Source organism: Tachysurus fulvidraco, chromosome 26 (genome assembly GCF_022655615.1).
Source record: "Tachysurus fulvidraco isolate hzauxx_2018 chromosome 26, HZAU_PFXX_2.0, whole genome shotgun sequence".
NCBI classification, from domain to species: domain Eukaryota; kingdom Metazoa; phylum Chordata; class Actinopteri; order Siluriformes; family Bagridae; genus Tachysurus; species Tachysurus fulvidraco.
The window spans coordinates 13,319,140-13,336,805 of NC_062543.1; the positions used below are offsets into that span (position 1 = coordinate 13,319,140).

At 36.7% G+C, this 17,666-nt stretch overlaps 1 protein-coding gene across 1 annotated transcript; it reads right to left on the reverse strand.

Moving 5' to 3' along the window:
- Positions 1–2,443: 2,443 nt before the first annotated feature.
- LOC113640204 (plectin-like) lies at positions 2,444–8,057 on the reverse strand. Its single transcript, XM_027142591.2, has 7 exons — positions 7,769–8,057; positions 7,106–7,432; positions 5,262–5,293; positions 5,085–5,117; positions 4,739–4,799; positions 4,451–4,630; positions 2,444–4,168 (listed from the first exon to the last, which is right to left on the reverse strand). Exons 1-7 carry the CDS (start codon positions 7,785–7,787, stop codon positions 2,910–2,912), a joined length of 1,911 nt encoding a protein of 636 aa, XP_026998392.2. The 5' UTR covers positions 7,788–8,057; the 3' UTR covers positions 2,444–2,909.
- Between the last annotated feature and the right edge of the window lie 9,609 nt (positions 8,058–17,666).

Here is a 17,666-nt window from a genome sequence, read left to right on the forward strand (position 1 = left end):
GGCCGAAATTAAAATGAAATTTTGCAGCAATGTCTGGTTTCCCAAATGTAATCGGCGCAATTGACTGCGCTCATGTTGCTGCACCATCTGAAAATGAATTTGCTTATGATAATAGAAAGCATGTGCATTCTATTAATGTGCAAATCATATGTGACTCCAACATGACCTTCACAAACATTGTGGCACGCTGGCCTGGTTCAACACATGCTTCCTTTATCTTGACACATAACAGTGTAGGGAACAGACTAAATGCAGGCGCAGTAGCTACGTGATGGCTGGCTTCTTGGTGAGTATAACAATATTAAAAAGTAGAAAATGTAACAATTTTGTTTTTATTATAATTATAACAATGTTGCTTTTAATATAATTATAACCTGTAGGCGACCGTGGCTACCCCCTGAGACGCTGGCTCCTCACCCCATTTTTAAAATCACACAGAGCGCAGAGGAAACTCATTATAACGAGGTCCACGCTATGCAGTGATTTGCATTGACTATTTATGGTTAAAAATGGGCGCGTACAGGGTGGGATTTGAGGCTGGTTCACGTACGCACATCTCCGCATATCTAAGGGAACATTGCTTACAGGTGTTTTTTTTTGTTTGTTTTTTTTTTGGGGGGGGGGGGGGCGGTCAATCTGAAGTCTAACCAAGTTAAATTTCCAATAAAATGAAGTAACATAAGGTTATTTATTGTGGCTGAGAGATGCAAAACTTATATCGTATAACAATAAGACCAAAAGTATGCTAACATCTGGCTATCACACCCTCACGTGATCGTCTGCCTTCCTCGGATGCCCTATGCACAATATGAGCTCCACACTCCACAAAGACATGGTTTGCTACAGTCAGTGGCTTATGTCGTGCCTTTGACCTCATTGAACACCTTTTGATGAATACAAACACTGTATTACTGCTCTTGTGGCTGTGTTCATTTTGGACTGATCAGGTGTCCAAATGTATTTAGAAATGTAGTGTCTTCTAAAACATAATATGGATTTTTTTGATTTTCCAGAGATGTGGTATCTTCATGGCGAAGTGTTTTATTTGTTCAGGAGTGATCAGGGTGACTGTGAAACAGCTACATTGTTTTGTGCCCTCAGGAAGGCCAAACTTACAACTGTAACAAAATCCAACAGGGTACACACACACAAACACACACACACACACACACACACACACACACACACACACACACACACACACACACACACACACACAAATATATATAAGCTGTAAATATATGTCGATCTGTGCAACTTACAGAAATTCTGTTTCTTTGGGCTATTAAGTGTGTGTGTGTGTGTGTGTGTGTGTGTGTGTGTGTGTGTGTGTGTGTGTGTGTGTGTGTGTGTGTGTGTGTGTGTGTGTATGTGTGTGTAGGACTGGCTGCATTCACAGATCAATGGAAAGCACATGCTAGTGCAAATGAACCAGCCACAAAGTTCCGGAGATGGTTTCGATTCTGATACGGTATTTATAGTGAATATTTCTATATTGTATAAAATGCTTCATATTTTCCACCTTAATCTCCACTCTGACATCTGACATCAATCTGACCTTTCAGCAAAATGTATAACTAAACCAAACAAACTAGACGGCTGCATTGTAAATGTAATGAATAAAACATTACTGGGTGTGCTGATATTTTTAATGCTCTGGAACTTCTGCTAACAAAGTTCCTCTCTTCATTAACACCATTGCAGATGGTTGCAGATGTGGGCAGTTGTTCCCTCGAAAGTGTTTCTTTCATCTTTCTACTTGAGGTTTTAATTTAAGACATTATACTGTAAGACATCTTGTCATGATGCTAAACAGAGCATAGCATAAGTCCTACCTTAGAACATACAATTACAGGTGCTGACACTAGTGACTCCCTACGAAAATGCTAAATAAAGACCAGTAAATACCATAAATCAGTACTTTCTGACCAACAAGAATTCAACAGCACTTTGGTATAAAACAAATGTTAGCAAATGTTTCATCTTTCTGACCATGTTCACACCTATTTTCAGGTCGATGACGAGTCTGACTGCGAGATCTTCGGTGCGACCTCTCAACTCATTGAGGAGGTGGAACGGGTGGAGGGATGGGTGTGTGAAAGAGCAGCGCAGGGGTTAAAATATTAAAGCTTTTTGAAGTTTACAAATGGAACACAGGAAATTTAGGAAACAATGGATCGGTGTTGTCCAAATGCATGAGAGTTCACAAGTGTGCACTAGATGCAATTAATGTTTATCATATTTACAATATGTGTTGATGGTTTTACCAGGAATGAGGAGCCAAGAGGAGTAACAGTTACAAATCTTTCAGGAAAGTTTCATTCATAGTTCAGTTGCATTTAAAGGTTCTCCATAATGCGCCCATTGTAAATGCGCCAATAGCGTAAAGTAAAAACAGATGAATAAAGAAAAAAAAATTAAAATAAAGTAAGTACGAAATCAATGGAGCCTATCAAATGTTTATTGATATGTGTTTTATATTTTTGCTGCACAGAATGTAAGTAACTTTTACAAAATAAAAACTGTTTTTGGTTGAAAACGCATGCAAAGGTTTAAATTTCATCATCATCCTCATCATCATCCTCAAAAAATATATAAAAAATGGTCTTGTCAGTTTTCTAAATAACATTTAGTTGCATTCATACCGATACACTGTAGTGCAGCATTACAGACCAGCACAGTGAAACCACAATCATAAACAAAAGGTAATAGTTATTAATGGTTATATGAGGGTTAGACCTAGCAAACCTCTTTTGTAATCATGTAATTCCTGTTAAAGTTAAGAAAATCATTTGTACCAGTTGTGTATGTGGCTGGATGACAGAATCGCTAAGTACTCAAGAGTAACTTCCCTCCAGAAAAAGTGTCAGGTTTATGCACAGTTACAAACATTGTGAAATCCTGAGTAATCATAAACTCCCACCATGTTTCCTCCACTTGTTTTTGAAGGCGGTTTCTCCAGACTCATTATGAGCCTCTTTTCCCAAAACGGGTTCGTTTTTCTCTTCTCTAAGCTGGGTCAGTGTCTTTTTCAGTAACTCCAGCTCTCTATCCTTCTCTTCCATCTGTCCTCTGAAATATTCCTCCATCTTTGATTTGGAGGTCAAAATATATCTCTGGATTTCAGGAATCATGATTTTCACAAGTCTTCTCTCTTCCTCCATTCCAGCCTCTCCTTCATAGGCCTTCCTTATATCTTCCACCTTTTGTCTGAGTATCCCCTTCAACTCTCTCCTCTCCCACTCTACTTTTTCATTTAGTATATTAATTACATTGTCAATCTTTGTCCTCTTTTGCATCTCTCCATCTAGTTCCCCTTTCAGTTTTTCTTTTTTCACTTCATCCATTTCCTCTTTAATTTTTCCTTCCAGATCAGCTACTTGATTGTTCAGCTGTGTAATATCTTTTTCATGCTCTTGGATCATTCCTTCTATCTTTTTCAGAGATTTCTGGAGCTCCTCCTCTAGTTTCACTTCCACTTCTCGTTCTTCTTTGGCTATCTTCTTTTCTTTAATACACAAAATTATGTTTTCAATCTTAGATTCTGTTTCCAGGTAGAGCTCACTGCTGAGGAATCTTCCTTTATTTCTGACCACCATCTTCTCTATCTTCTCCAGCAGCTCTGATACCTGAGAACCATCTTCACTCTCTTTAATATTGAGACAGTGAAACCTATTCCCACAGTTCTTTACAAGTCTCTGGACCTCCTGGTCTCCTGATTGGATAAATTCCTCGATATTCTTCTTCTGAACTTCATCAGAAACAGTAAAAAGGAGGAAAGCAGTCTCCCAACACCTCTCTCCAAAGATCTCTTCAATTTTCTCCATCATTCCTCTCTCCTTTTCTGTAGGCTGCTTTACAGGTATGACCACGACGAAGGCATGGGGTCCTGGAGCAGACAGACGGACACAGAGCCCCACGTCCTGTCTCAGCTTCTCCACAGAGAGTCCAGAAGAGAACCAGTCAGGCGTGTCCACCACAGTCACCTTCCTACCAGCCACCTCCCCTTGTGTGCTCTCACTCTGCTGGGTGGCTGTAGGTGTGATATCCAGGTTTCTCTCTGCTTTTCCCAGGATGATGTTTCCTGCTGCACTCTTTCCAGACCCCGTCCTCCCGAGCAGCACAAACCGCAATTCTGAAGAATTTGAACTTGCTGATGCTTCACCCACTGACAATGAGCAAGAATGAGACACTTAATTTACATTTAATTAAACAGATTATATGATTATCAGTGATTATGAAAAAAATAATAAAAATTAACAGTGGACAGTGTACAAGAAAAAAATCAGGTACGGATATTATATATAGAAAGATAACTCTTTAGCATTTAAATTTGAGACAATATTGAGACAATTTCTCATTGTTCATAGTTCAAGAACGTTCTTCAAATATTCCTTCTATTTTACATTAAATTCATTATACAATTTAAGAATGACCAAAAGCCACTCACTGACTGGAGACTCCACTTTTGACACAAAGCCATATAAGTCTGGAGCAGCAGCAACTTCCAGCTCTGCTTTTGCTTTGTTTAGTTCCTGCGTGGTGTCTTTCAATCGCTGCTCAGTTTTTTCTAATGCGTCGTGTGTTTTAAGAAGGTCCTTTATGATGCCTTTAACATCTGTATTATATTCTGTAAATATTAACAGTGAAGTATGAGTACCGTATTAAATATATACAAAATCTGGATCATTTTGATAGAAATGTTAAGAGATTTTTCTTGTTGTTGTTTCAAACTTACCAGTCAACAATGAAGACTCTGACATTTTAATTTTCTCCTCTTTTGACCATTTTTTCCCCCACTACAGATGCGAACAAAAAACAGTAAAGTCATACTGTGCATTATATAGACGTTTTTAACCTAGCATTACTGTTAGCCTATAAACAAATTAAAACTATAAGCTATATTATACTTATTAACACTAACAGGAGTGAGTCTGCTAAATTTAGACAGTCTTTAAATATTAAAAAAAATCAATTTAAAAGAATTAATTTGTCATTTTTTTTTTATAATGAATGATTATATTTTCAGGATTTAAACCACTTGCCACTTTACATACTGTTTAAAATATAAAATATGTTTCTACCTGCTCGATTTTAACATAGGGAATGACACCACACTGGAGGAAAAAAAAACAGATCAGACAATAAAGCTAGTAAAAAAAAAGTGATTATGATCAAATATATTATATGCCATAAAATATTCACAAGCAGTACAAGAAATACTCAAATTCAAGCAAGAGATATTCAAAATAAAAAATTACCTGAAAGAGTCTGCTTATGCTTCGAAGATGATCTGCATTAGATAATTAAAAGAATTAAAAGTTATGTTTTTAGTCTGTTTCTGTTTACTTCAGTCTTTGTTAAACCCAAGTCAAAGCTTTTAGCTGATGGGAAAAACTTTAAGGACAAAACTCAAACATTATATAATCCTTCCCTGAAATACAGCTATTGTTTGATCCATTCTAACTTTTGACTATGTCACTACCAAAAGTAGAAGTCTCACCATTTCTCTGTTCATACTTGCACATACTGTACATAAATAGCATGTGTAAATAAATAAAGTATAAATAAATAGTCATTATGACAGAATCGCACATTTTTCTTCCTTTTTCTTTTGCATCCCCTAATGAGATAAAAAGTCTGTTTGACTGCAGGTTTATTTTGGCTCGTGTAGAAAACGGTACCTCCCTCTGTATATTATATTATACCTGATGGTAGAGTCCTGAATTGACTTAGCCACAAATACAGACCATGATAAAGAATAATATGATTTTGCGTGCTTCAAGAATTACATTTTTTAATGCCTGAAACAAAAATATAAGACGTATATTTTCCTTATAATTTCCGAGTGAAGTGCTGATTACGTTGACATGCAGTGTGATGCTAACGGGTTTGTATTAGCCACTGGTAGCGACTTAGCTAACAGTTTTAAGCAGCTTGTTAGCAGTTTTACGTTAGCAAGTGTAGCAGTTTATTAATGAAGCAGTATAAAAATTGTATATTTTGACTTTTTTAAATGTTTATGTAGTAAACGTTTATGTCTTATATAATATGTTTAAATGTCTTTATATGTTTACAAGTCCCAATGGAGTCTGTATGTACGTTAAGACCACATGCTTATATAAATTTCAGATTATCTCCAGGTTTGTATCTAATTCACTTGTAATAAATATAACCTTTTTTTTTTCTTCTCACATGGTGCTGTCATCTAATACGCAAAAGCTGTGATTGTTCGATTTTTGAGTGGCTGAATTACTATTTTCTTTAAATCAGTAGTTTTATTTGATTAAATGCTTTCACCCTACTGAAGTTTTTAGGTGCTTGCTTTAGTCTTTATCTGGTCTGGCAAGTTAAGTCTATTCTACAGAAGAACACTGACATCTAGTGGATAAACCTTAAAAACACAACTGCACACCAGTGGTTTGTGCACCTGGTGCAAAAAAAAAATGTCATAAACTGACATTATTCTCACTCCGGATGTCATGAGTAGCAGAGCAGCTTCATCGCTCCAATCCACTGAAAGTAATCCATCCAATTACATCTGTTTGCAAGGTTACACATGTACTTATCATGCACAGTTATATACTATAACGCTAAATATTTCCCATGAATGAAAGCACACTTCACACCTCTAACGCAGCAGGAAACAGAAAGACGTTGCACACTAACGCTATCTTGCAGCAGAGGACGGCTGCAACAGGAAGTAAGACCGTATCAAAAGTAAAACTTAGTATAGAATCTTTGTCTAGGATGAAAGCCTAATGTTACAGAATCATGTTCAAAATGAGTCTCCAGTCTTCAGAAGTAAACAGGATGGAGGAGATAGAAAAATCCATGGTATCTACCAATTCTATATTAATGGCCATTATTTTTGGAAAAAGCTGTTCAGGAGGTACTGATATTGAGGTGTCCACATAATACAATGTCAGAGTTTGCATTTTACAACCAAGAGGTGTCGTGAAGTTATCGTATGTCCAAATGAAAGTTTAGCAGATGAGCATCAATTGAAATCTGAATAAATCTATCTAATGTTCTATCTTTTTTTATTTAGATTCAATTGAGAAAGTGTTTACATTGATGGTAAGTGTAGATTTGGGATACTTACGCCACCATAGTCTTACTGTAAGCTTTCCCATTCTTTCCCCATCAGTCACCTGACACAGGTAATGTCCTATATCTGATTCACGGCTCTCTTTCAGCTGTAAGTAGATGTTTCCTTTGTCCAGCTCCTGAGTGAATAGACTCACTCTGCCCTTGTAGCCTCTCCCCTCTTTAATTTCTCTGTTCTTATAGAGAAAAACACAGTCTGTCCCCTTAAACCACTGGATCTGCATGTCAACAGCACTGATTTCAGGAGATAGGAAACACGAGAATGTGACTGTTGAGCCAAGCTGAATCCCTTTATATTGGTGGGAAATGAGTGTAAACTCAGCTGCATGAAAAAGACAAAGACAAATATAAGAATCAAGATGTAAATGATGCACATATGAAATCTTACATATGCCTTACTGCTTTGCTAAAAAATACAGAGTGCTATAGGCCACTGCGACCTCCACTGCTTAACAGTGATGATTACATTACAAAGTTTTCCGTTTAATTATACAGTTAAAAACTAAAATGACCTTTTGCCTTATACAATATGTTGCCCATCAGTCAAAGGCAGGCATAATTTTGCAATAAAAAAACATTTAAGAAGTTACAGGAAGTACACAGGAAATTTTTTTTTTGTCGATATCCATTTGCGTATAACTTTAAATGTTAAACTTACAGTTGGATGCTGCAGCCATCTCTGCTTTCAATTGAGTAAAATCCTCCAGAGAAATCAAATAGTATGATATAATGAGTCTGTTTTATATGTTTAAAGGAATTTTTAATCTTAACGTTTCCCTTAAATCTTTGCCGTTCTTCTCACAGACTCCTGCTGCTTTAGTGTGTCAGTTGCACAGGGTTTTGTTTTTTCTCTCTGAACAGGAAGCTATGATATTTTCAGCATTGGGTCTGTTGTGACCTTGGAAATGACGCTGACTGTTAGTTCCTCAGGAGCTCTCGGTTGTTTAATCTCTCTCAACTACAAACTGTTATAGAATGACATTATTTCCTGTCCAGTGTCAGTCAAATGAGGATGAGGTTCCCTTCTGAGTCTGGTTTCTCTCAAGGTTTCTTCCTCATATCATCTCAAGGAGTGACCTCACCTCCAGTTTGCTCATTAGGGAAAATCATTAAAGATACATAGATCTAATACTTATGCACTAGCCTAGTGGTTAAGGTGGTATAGCTGATTTCATAAAAAAATAATTAACAGTAACTGTTTTGCAGGACACTGCATCCCATCACCTCATCATTGAGTATGTTTCTAGGCAGTTGTACGGAACTTTACCTCGGTTCTCTTCATGGTTTCTGAAAGGAACAAGAATGTGAATATCTATTATTGTACATGATATAGATAAGGTGCCAAATGCTGTAAATGTAAATGTATATCTGGATAAAGCTCCACTGCTGTCTGGGACAACATACTCTGGATAGTATACTCCACTAGTCCAGCTAGCCTCTTTGTGTAGCCTCTTTTTTTGTGTGTCAATGTCAGGCTAGACTAAGAACTCCAGGGTAGACGCTCTTGATTCCTGCCGGATTCCATAGACAGAGCGGTGCGGACAGATTCATATTAAATAAATGATAAATAGTACGTTTTTCTGCATGAGAAATACAATGTGTGGTGGGAGATCGTGACAAAAGACCGAAATGAGTGACTGTCACGCTCAATGTGTAACGCTTGATAGCCCTGGAGTTTTGTCTTCAAAACAAACATACGTTCTCCAGGTTTTAGGAGATGGGAAAACTAATCTTTATATAATCGTTATATGCTACCATCATTATATTTTCTTCCTGCTTCCCAATGGAATTTATTGTTAGATATAATGGTGCTCTATAACTCAGAACTCCATACATGTACAAGAAATAAAGTTTTCTACACAGTTTCCTACTTCTTGTATATATTGAGTGACAGATGTCTCATCCAATCAGTGGAAAGAACTCAATTTACAAACTTCTCGAATCTGATTGGTCAAAAGCTTTTGTTTGGTTTGCGTGGTATATATTATTATCACAGAATTTTGTGCTTTCATTAGTTTTGTCTAATTTCAAGAGGAAAAAGTTGCTGAAACAAAAGCTGCTTTAAGAACATTTATTGTTTTTCACAGAATAACAGGCAATAACTAATGTGTTATATCATACTGCATCATACCTGGTATTACTACAGCAACATGAACCCTACTGTTTCATTTATATATTTTTACTTTTACATAACAATACATGCAAATGCATTAAATGATAATATACTGCTTATTATAATTATTACGCATTTCATTTATTCAGTGTATTTATCATAAAGAACATTACATTGTCCACTGTTCATGCTTGTAGGAAGAATAGAGAGAGCCAGAAATAAAAGCAGGCATCTACTACATGCTAATTCTCAGCAGGTTTAAGGACATTAATCATAATGGAGACGAGTCAATTTTACATGAATAAATCTTACAAGTTCTAAACATGATTTATTTAAACTATATATAGGTAGAGGGATGGTCAGTGCTTCTTGAGAAGAAACTGAGATCTTCAAGGTCTGGAAGATGGTCCAGGTTGGACATGGCCTTCTCTGTTATTCATCATGTTTTCTTTTTTCTATACTCCTTTCGATGAAGATAAATAAAATAAATACACATCTAAAGCACATGATTAGTCTTCTGTTTTTTTAATTTCTATTTCTTATTCTTACAATTGTGCAATAAAATAAAATTCATCTCACTTTTTTATATTTACTGTATCCTTATTTATTTACTTAAGTATGTTCTTTTCATTATTTTCATCACCCTGCAAACACGCGCAACAAAGCGGTTAACACTAAACCTGTGGTAGAACAAACAAAACCCACCCACTGAGTGATTTCAGCCTCACCTATTCAGCCAATTTACAACTTTGGACAGTGCTTCATTGTTCTTATGACACCTCCGTAATCCCTGAAGTTCATAGAACAGACAGTCGACTCTGATCGTATTGTGTCTGTTTACAAATTCGCGACTGAATGGTAAAATAAGATTTGAAAGACAGGCGTGATGAAGCACCACCAGAACTGCAGGTTTGTCACCTTTTGATGAAGTCATTGGAGAAAGCAAGAAAGCAAATATTTCTCAGATGGTAAAATGTAACTTTAGGCAAATCTAAAAGTTTAATAAAAACAAATATCCCGAAAGAAGTGAGCTTATGTCAAATATTATTTTTCATCCATGAAATTAATGCTTGTAAATTTGTGAAAATTATTTATTTATTGGAATAATGAGTGTTTTACCTGCTTGGGTATTGAGCAACTCTACTGCTGCTTTAATGTCAGTTTCAGTGTGTGAAAAAACAGGGCAGAAAATCAGAATGAAATCAGATTCTTCCAATTTCTTCACCATCTGTAGACCTGGTATTAGTTCATGAAGTTTCTTCTCTATCTCCACATCAGGTCCTAATGTGTTTCCAGTCATTATAGTGAAGTATGTTAGACGATTACGCTTCAACATCTGGAAAAAAGACTGATGATTTAAAGAGAACACAAATCAGTCACTGTAGTATAATATACTGTAATATAAATAATAAACTGTAATAAATGATTCCTGGGAATATTTTAGATGCATTACATGAATCAGGATAATTATTGAGCAATAGCAAATTTGCCACCAGTTTTTCAAAAAAGATTTATGGTAACACATCCTAGAAGATTTATGGGATGTGGTAGTTTAGTGGTTACGGTTTTGGACAACTGATGGGACTGGCAGCAACAAAGTGACATACTTGGACTTTCTCTTGTTGTCTTTCCCTGAATAATCTGTAGAATATATTATTAGAACATTTTGTTTTTGCATTTAAAATATAAAGATTTTCCAATTTAATTTTGTTGTCAAAAATAAAAATGAACCATGATTTAAGAAAATAATAAATCCTCACCTCAATAAATTCTATAACTTTGGACAATGCTTTGTCATTTTCAGGACATGTCAGTAATCCCTGATCTTCATGGATCGGACAGTCGACTGTGATCGTATTCTGTCTATTTACAGATCTGCTGCTGTCTGGTACAATATGTTGACTTTTGACATTCAACGTCAGCTCAAACTTTAAATGTAACAAATCTGTAGGAAAAATAAACAATACAATGCAAATTAAGACAATACAAAAATAACAAGCTACCTAAAAAAGTTGCAGACCTAAAAGAGATGAATGGTAACTTATTTTAATGCCTGTGTATTTTTCCCCCACTTGAAGCTAACTTTATGATTATGCCATGAAACAATGAAATGACAAAAAAACTTCAGCTAAAAGCTAGTTTGTTATAAGTACTTATAATGTACGTATGCTTACATCATGTACAGGAAATGTGTAAGTTATTTTTCGTATTCAGATAAAATAAAGATATTTAAAGTAGCATGTACGCTTAAATGTGCAGTTTGCAATTTTACAGCCTGGCCATCACTCGTACTTCCGCTCTGTTACCACGTTTCCTCTGTTGCCACAAAGTTTTAAACACAAAATACAAAAGTAATTGCCTGCTATAGCACAAAGGCAATGTTAGATAGTATCAATAGTGCTTTTGTAAAATATTTACTCAGTGCAACTTTTGACATCCAAGTGACAGATATAACACAGAGTAAATGCGTGAGTGGCTTAAATTACAAATTTGGTTTTGGCTCCCGTTTTATTATAATGCAAAATAATGAAGTATGACTTATACATCCTTTTGAATATATCACTATGAAAGCATTTTCTTTTCCTGCCATTTATTTCTTTAGTTTAAAATAATAATGTATATTTTTTATTTAATAAGGTGTAATCCTTCTGGAGCCAGAAGAACTGTAAGTCAAGTCAAAATAAAACCCAAAAAAATATTCTACAAAAATGTAATATTTGATTACACAATTACTGAACTATTATTATAACAGAATTTAGTATATTCATTCTGTCATGTGGGTAATAGAAAGAAGACCGAAGCCCGTCTAACTGGCGGGGGCCAACCACCACCTCCCCTCACCCCATCTGATCAGTGGTTGCTGGCATTCCAGGGGGCAGTTCCTCGCACACACCATGCACCACAAGTGATGGGGGAAAAAATGGTGAAATGTAAGTTTACCTCTATGATTTGTTTTCATTTTTTGTCCTAATAAATGACTATCTCTGTCACTTAAAGGCTTTTTGAACAAGATTAATTTTATGTAGGCTTATTTTATTTAACTGCATATGATGTATAGGCTACTGTGATCTCAGTCTGACATGTTACTCTTTTCATGTATTATTTTCTTTGATAATATTGAGAATTTAATGGGTTGTGTGTTCTTATAGATACTGATGGACGATTGTATTATTGGACCCTCCAGAAAGAACACAGTCTGTCACCGTTGTAAGTGATTTGTTGTCAGGTACCTTTAGTTACTTTTAGGTTGTTATTTATTTATTTTTTTTGCCAGATAATGTATACTTGAATATTTCTCCTGTAGGATGAAGATGATGAAGATGACGATGAAGAGACCACATCTTCTGTGACAGAAGTGGACAATGCTAGTAGATCCACTGGGGTATGATGCATACCATTTATAATGTATGGCCCCTTTTGGCATTAGTGTAACAAACTGTCATTGTCCTTTCACAGTACATAACTAGGGATTTGCCCACACATGAGGGTCCTTCAACTTCAGCACACAATCTAAGCAGGGTAAGAATTTGTGTCCAGGGGGGTATTCCAGAAAGCAGGTTATGTGACATACCTGGGTATGTTTAAGGGTAAGTTCGTGGATAACCTCAACTTTCGGTTCCAAAAACGGAGGTAACTTTCTGGGTATGTATGTAACCATAGCAACTGACTCTGAAGATAACCTGCTCGGGAGCAGGTTATGTTTCAGTGTAACTTCGTTGCAGAAGGTTGGTGAGCCTGTTTTTTTCGTCGGGAAAGGGTTATAAGACCGCGTATTGATGTGTTTGCATACTCTAATAAGTATTTGAAAGAGCGTTATCTTTTTTCAAAAGATTCGTTAGTTTATTTAACACGTCTTTTAAAATTGCATATCGCAAATATGACAAACTTAGGTTTTTTGCGTCTGGCCAGTTTTTGTACAGTGTGGGCGATTCAGAGCCTGTGGGAAAGGCAACTGTGTGTAGAGCCGTTCGTACAGTATGTCTGGCACATAAGCAGTTCTTACCCACGTTTGTGCAGTTCCCTGGCCATAAACCTCTGCTTGTTATTAACCTCTTAAGGATCTCTGCCTATATGACTTGCCCAACATAAAGTGGTACAGCTCCCACATACTTTGACACACAGGGGTGAGCCTGGTCTCATTTGAAAGAAGAGATTCTCTAGTTTCAGAAACTAGTTTCAGATTGATTCTAGGCCTTACTGGCACAGTCAAAAGTCTTAAGCTACAGTCTTAAATGTTATATGAATATGGGACCTGGAGCACAGGTTTTATCGGCTGACTGTCTTTTGTTGCTTATGATAAATCGGAATGTTGATAACACATACAGTAAGCAGTCTTTAATAATGCTCGCAATTACATGCAGATGCATATTTTATGCGTTAGTGAGTGCCGTGGTGCCTATAGGGTGTCGCTCTAGGATGGGTGCGTATGAGGCTGGGGGGATCACAGTATACTCACTACAAAAAACTAGACTGCACCATTGGCTTCTGGTTACACTTGCGTAACTTCAGTGTTGTAATGTAACGGAGTACAATTACTTCGTTAATGTACTTAAGTAGAAATTTCACGTATCTGTACTTTACTTCGCTATTTAAATTTATGTCAACTTTCACTTTTACTCCACTACATTTCCTAGATATAATGTATACTTTTACTACGTTATATTTCCACTAGACATCTTCGTTACTCGTTACTACAAAATAATATCAGCAGAAATGTGTGTGACTGCAATAAGGGAGGTTTGGCAAGCACAACTGAAACCGCCATGGAAGCACCTACTGGAGGACCTCCCGTTATCGTAGACCAGGGGTGGCCAACCAGTCAGAGACCAAGAGCCACATTTTTTACTATGTGGATGATGACAACGCTGCAGCTCAAAACCAGCTTAGTAACTCTGGGGTGCAATTACCAAGTTAAGTTTAAAATAATTTTAACATTTATGACAATACAAAAGTCAACAAGCAACACTTGTTGCTTTATCTTTAACTAAGGACCAAAATAAAGCAAATTCAAATACCAACAGTGACATACTATTGACCAAGAGGGTCAAGTTGTTGGGCGACTTTTGTTTTTGGTCCAAACATAGGGCCGAAATTGTCAAATAATAAGTTGTACAATACATTAGACTGGAAATGAATAAATATAATCCAGGTACCTGTGGGAGCACCAGTTGGCAGTTGTTGCCATGACTTGTTTCCCTTTTTGTTGCATAAAAAAAATAAACCTCATGGTATCTTTAGTATGAAACCTAGTGAACCAGAGTTAATGTCTCCAATGATAGAGACAAGCACTTCTGTATGTCGTACATGTAAATGTGTGTAAATGTAATGCTGTAAATGTAAATGTAATATAAAATGTTATGGAAGGAGAATCTTAATAACTGGACACAAAATGACCCCCAATATGGTGATGTCGAAAATCAATCATTTATTAGTAGTGCAGGTTACATTCCGCTTGGTTGGAATAAAAACCTGCACCCACATCGGCCCTTTTGTTGATAAGATTGGACATGGCTGCTTCAAAACATCCTTGTTTCTTTTTCCTTTGCTTTCATTTGCTGTATCATGCATTTTCTTTTTGTATAATTAAATTTAAGATTGGAAAAAGTGATGTTGGTGACCCTGATGATGGAACAATTGTTTATAGCCACTATAAATTGATTTTTCATCATCATCATCATCAGTCGGCTGCAAATATTAGTGGTTTGCAGGCGTCAACAATCTTCTTCCATTCTGTTCTGTTTCTTGCTGCTGTTCGCATTTCGTAAACTGTTGGTGGTATCTCACTGTTGATCAATTTGCCTATGTACTGTGGGTAGAGAAGCTTTGGTTTACCACGCTTTCTTTCCAATGGTTGATAGAGAACGTACTTGTTGATCAGCTCGAACTCTGGTTTGCGTAGACAATGACCGACATATCTAAGTTGCCTCCATTGTATCTGGAGGTGTAGCGGGTCAATACCGATCGTATGGTATATCACTGCATTTGAGACTTTGTCCAAGCGCTTGATGTTGAGCATTACTCTGTAGCAGTTGGTGGCAAAACTGTTGAGGCTTTGTTTGAGCTTCTCTGTTATAATCCAGCTTTCGCAGCCATACAGTAGTATTGGTAAGCATGCTGGTTGGAAAATATTTGTTTTGAGACAGATGGAAAGGTTCTTTGAGCGAAATATATCCTTCATTTTCCAGAAGGCTGCCCACGCGAGGGCCTTTCTTGTGCTGATGTCAGTTTCCCTCGACTTGACCATTGACCCCAGGTACTTGAAGTTGTTAACCCACTCAATCCTTTGGCTACCTAGCTTTAAGTTTTTACTCTTATCCTGGTTAGTGAATGCTTCTGTTTTCTTCACATTCACCATGGGCCCGACCTGTTCTGATTAAATTTTAAAAATAAATAAATAATTAAATTTGCATGTCTTCTAGTGTTTTATTTTTCAAGTGTCATTTTGTTAACGAAGGTCAAATCGCATGACTAGTGATGTTATGTAAATTGGAGATCATTATACTAACCTGCAGGTAATTTTTGCAGGTATTTCAGGATTTAGGAGATAAAACAGAGAGAATACTTAATGGCCTTGATGTCCTTATTAATATTTATCCGCAGTCTGAGTAAAAGAAATATAAAAAACATACATAAGGTTTGATTGCATTAACTATGAATTATCCAATATTCAATTTATCCTTATACATGAAATGTATAGTTAATTGTATTATCTGTTCAAAACAGAAACAACTTTCTTGATGTTTTTCTGGAACAGAAACTGCAATTAGTGACGTGATGTGACATACGGCTAAGTACGGTGACCCATACTCAGAATTTGTTCTCCGCATTTAACCCATCCAAAGTGCACACACAAAGCAGTGAACACACACACACACACACTGTGAACATACACCCGGAGCAGTGGGCAGCCATTTATGCTGCGGGGCCCGGGGAGCACACCCGGAGCCGGCCCGAGACTCGAACCCCCAACCTTAGGGTTAGTAGTCAGACTCCCTAACCATTAGGCCACGACTTAACTATTAGATGGAATTAGACGGAAATGTGGTTTGTTTGTGTCCATGAAATGCTTTAAGTGTCAGGGATAGGGGGGACAAAAACAGACCCAAATGCAGGATAGCGTAAAATAAACGGGTTTATTAAATAAAAAACACAAAACAGGAACAAAGACATGACAACTAACGCGACAAACCAAGAGGATTCTGCGCCGCCATAGGCAACGCGGCACGGTTAAATACACAACACGATGAACACATGAGGAACAGGTGTGCAGAGGCAGGGAGGAAGAGACAAGGGCAGGGCAGACACATGAATAATATTTATTGAACATACAGTATTTACACTGGTGGGTGCTGTTTTTGTGGATTGTGTTTTGTCTTTTCTGTATTGTCTTGTTTTTTTTTTTGTTTGCACTGACTTTTGTCTTTTTTGTATTTTGTCCAGCACTGTGTACACCAGGTTGCACAGATGCACTTTATGTGGCTAGGACTAACTTATTTAGCACTGTCTTTGTTCTGTGTAGAACCATGGTCCTGGAGAAACGTTGTCTCATTTCACTGTGTACTTCAACAGCTATATATATGGTTAAAATGACGATAAAAGCTTCTTTACTTGACTTGACCATCAAAATGTAAAAAAAAAACTCTAGCCTTGCTTGATGTATCCTAGTTCCTCAATATCTTTGGTCATTATAGATAAGATTTTTTGGACAATGGAGATTCTCGCAGCAGAGACTCTCCAGGTCACAGAATGTGTATGAACAAACAAAGAGAAACAAACCAAAACTGAGACAACATACCGGACGAAATGTAGATGAAGAAGAAGATAATGGTGCTACTTACTGTACCATCATGAACATTTTACTGACCATTGTCCTTTTGTTTACGGTGATACACTGTGAGTCGTGTCCATTTTATCTTCTCAAATGTGTTTATGTGTGTAACCTCCTGAGTGAGACTCATAATAATGATTAGATACTGGTTCGAGTACAGAGAGTAAACTACACAGACACAGACTTTTGGAGCACTAACAGAAAAAAGAGATACCAATAATAGTCATTTGTTCTTTTGTAGACCACCACTTTAGACAAATATGGCCAGCAGTGTTGAACAACCAGAAGACTAACCAAGGTAAATCTGACAGATAGAGATACTTGGCTTTGCATTCCTTCTTTAGGGTGTAATAAAACATTGAACTTGTTCTTTTGTAGAATGCCACTTTAGACAAAGTGGGGCAGAAATGTTTTAACAATCCGAAGTCTAACCAAGTTAAATTTCCAATTAAATAACTTTAAACATAAGGTCATTTATTGTTGCTGAGAGATGCAAAACTTCATTACCTTAAAACTACAGTATATGACCAAAAGTACGTGAAAATATGGTTATCACGGCCTTACACGATCGTCGGCCTTCCTCGAACTATTTCCACGATGTACAGTAGATGAGCA

Bases quoted from the DNA above. Each gene is read 5' to 3' on its own strand.
- LOC113640204 (XM_027142591.2), bottom strand. The intron at 5,294-7,105 runs GTAAGTATCCCA...TATCTAATGCAG, and splicing joins TACAGTAAGACTATGGTGGC to ATCATCTTCGAAGCATAAGC. The intron at 4,800-5,084 runs GTAGAAACATAT...TCGCATCTGTAG, and splicing joins CCTATGTTAAAATCGAGCAG to TGGGGGAAAAAATGGTCAAA.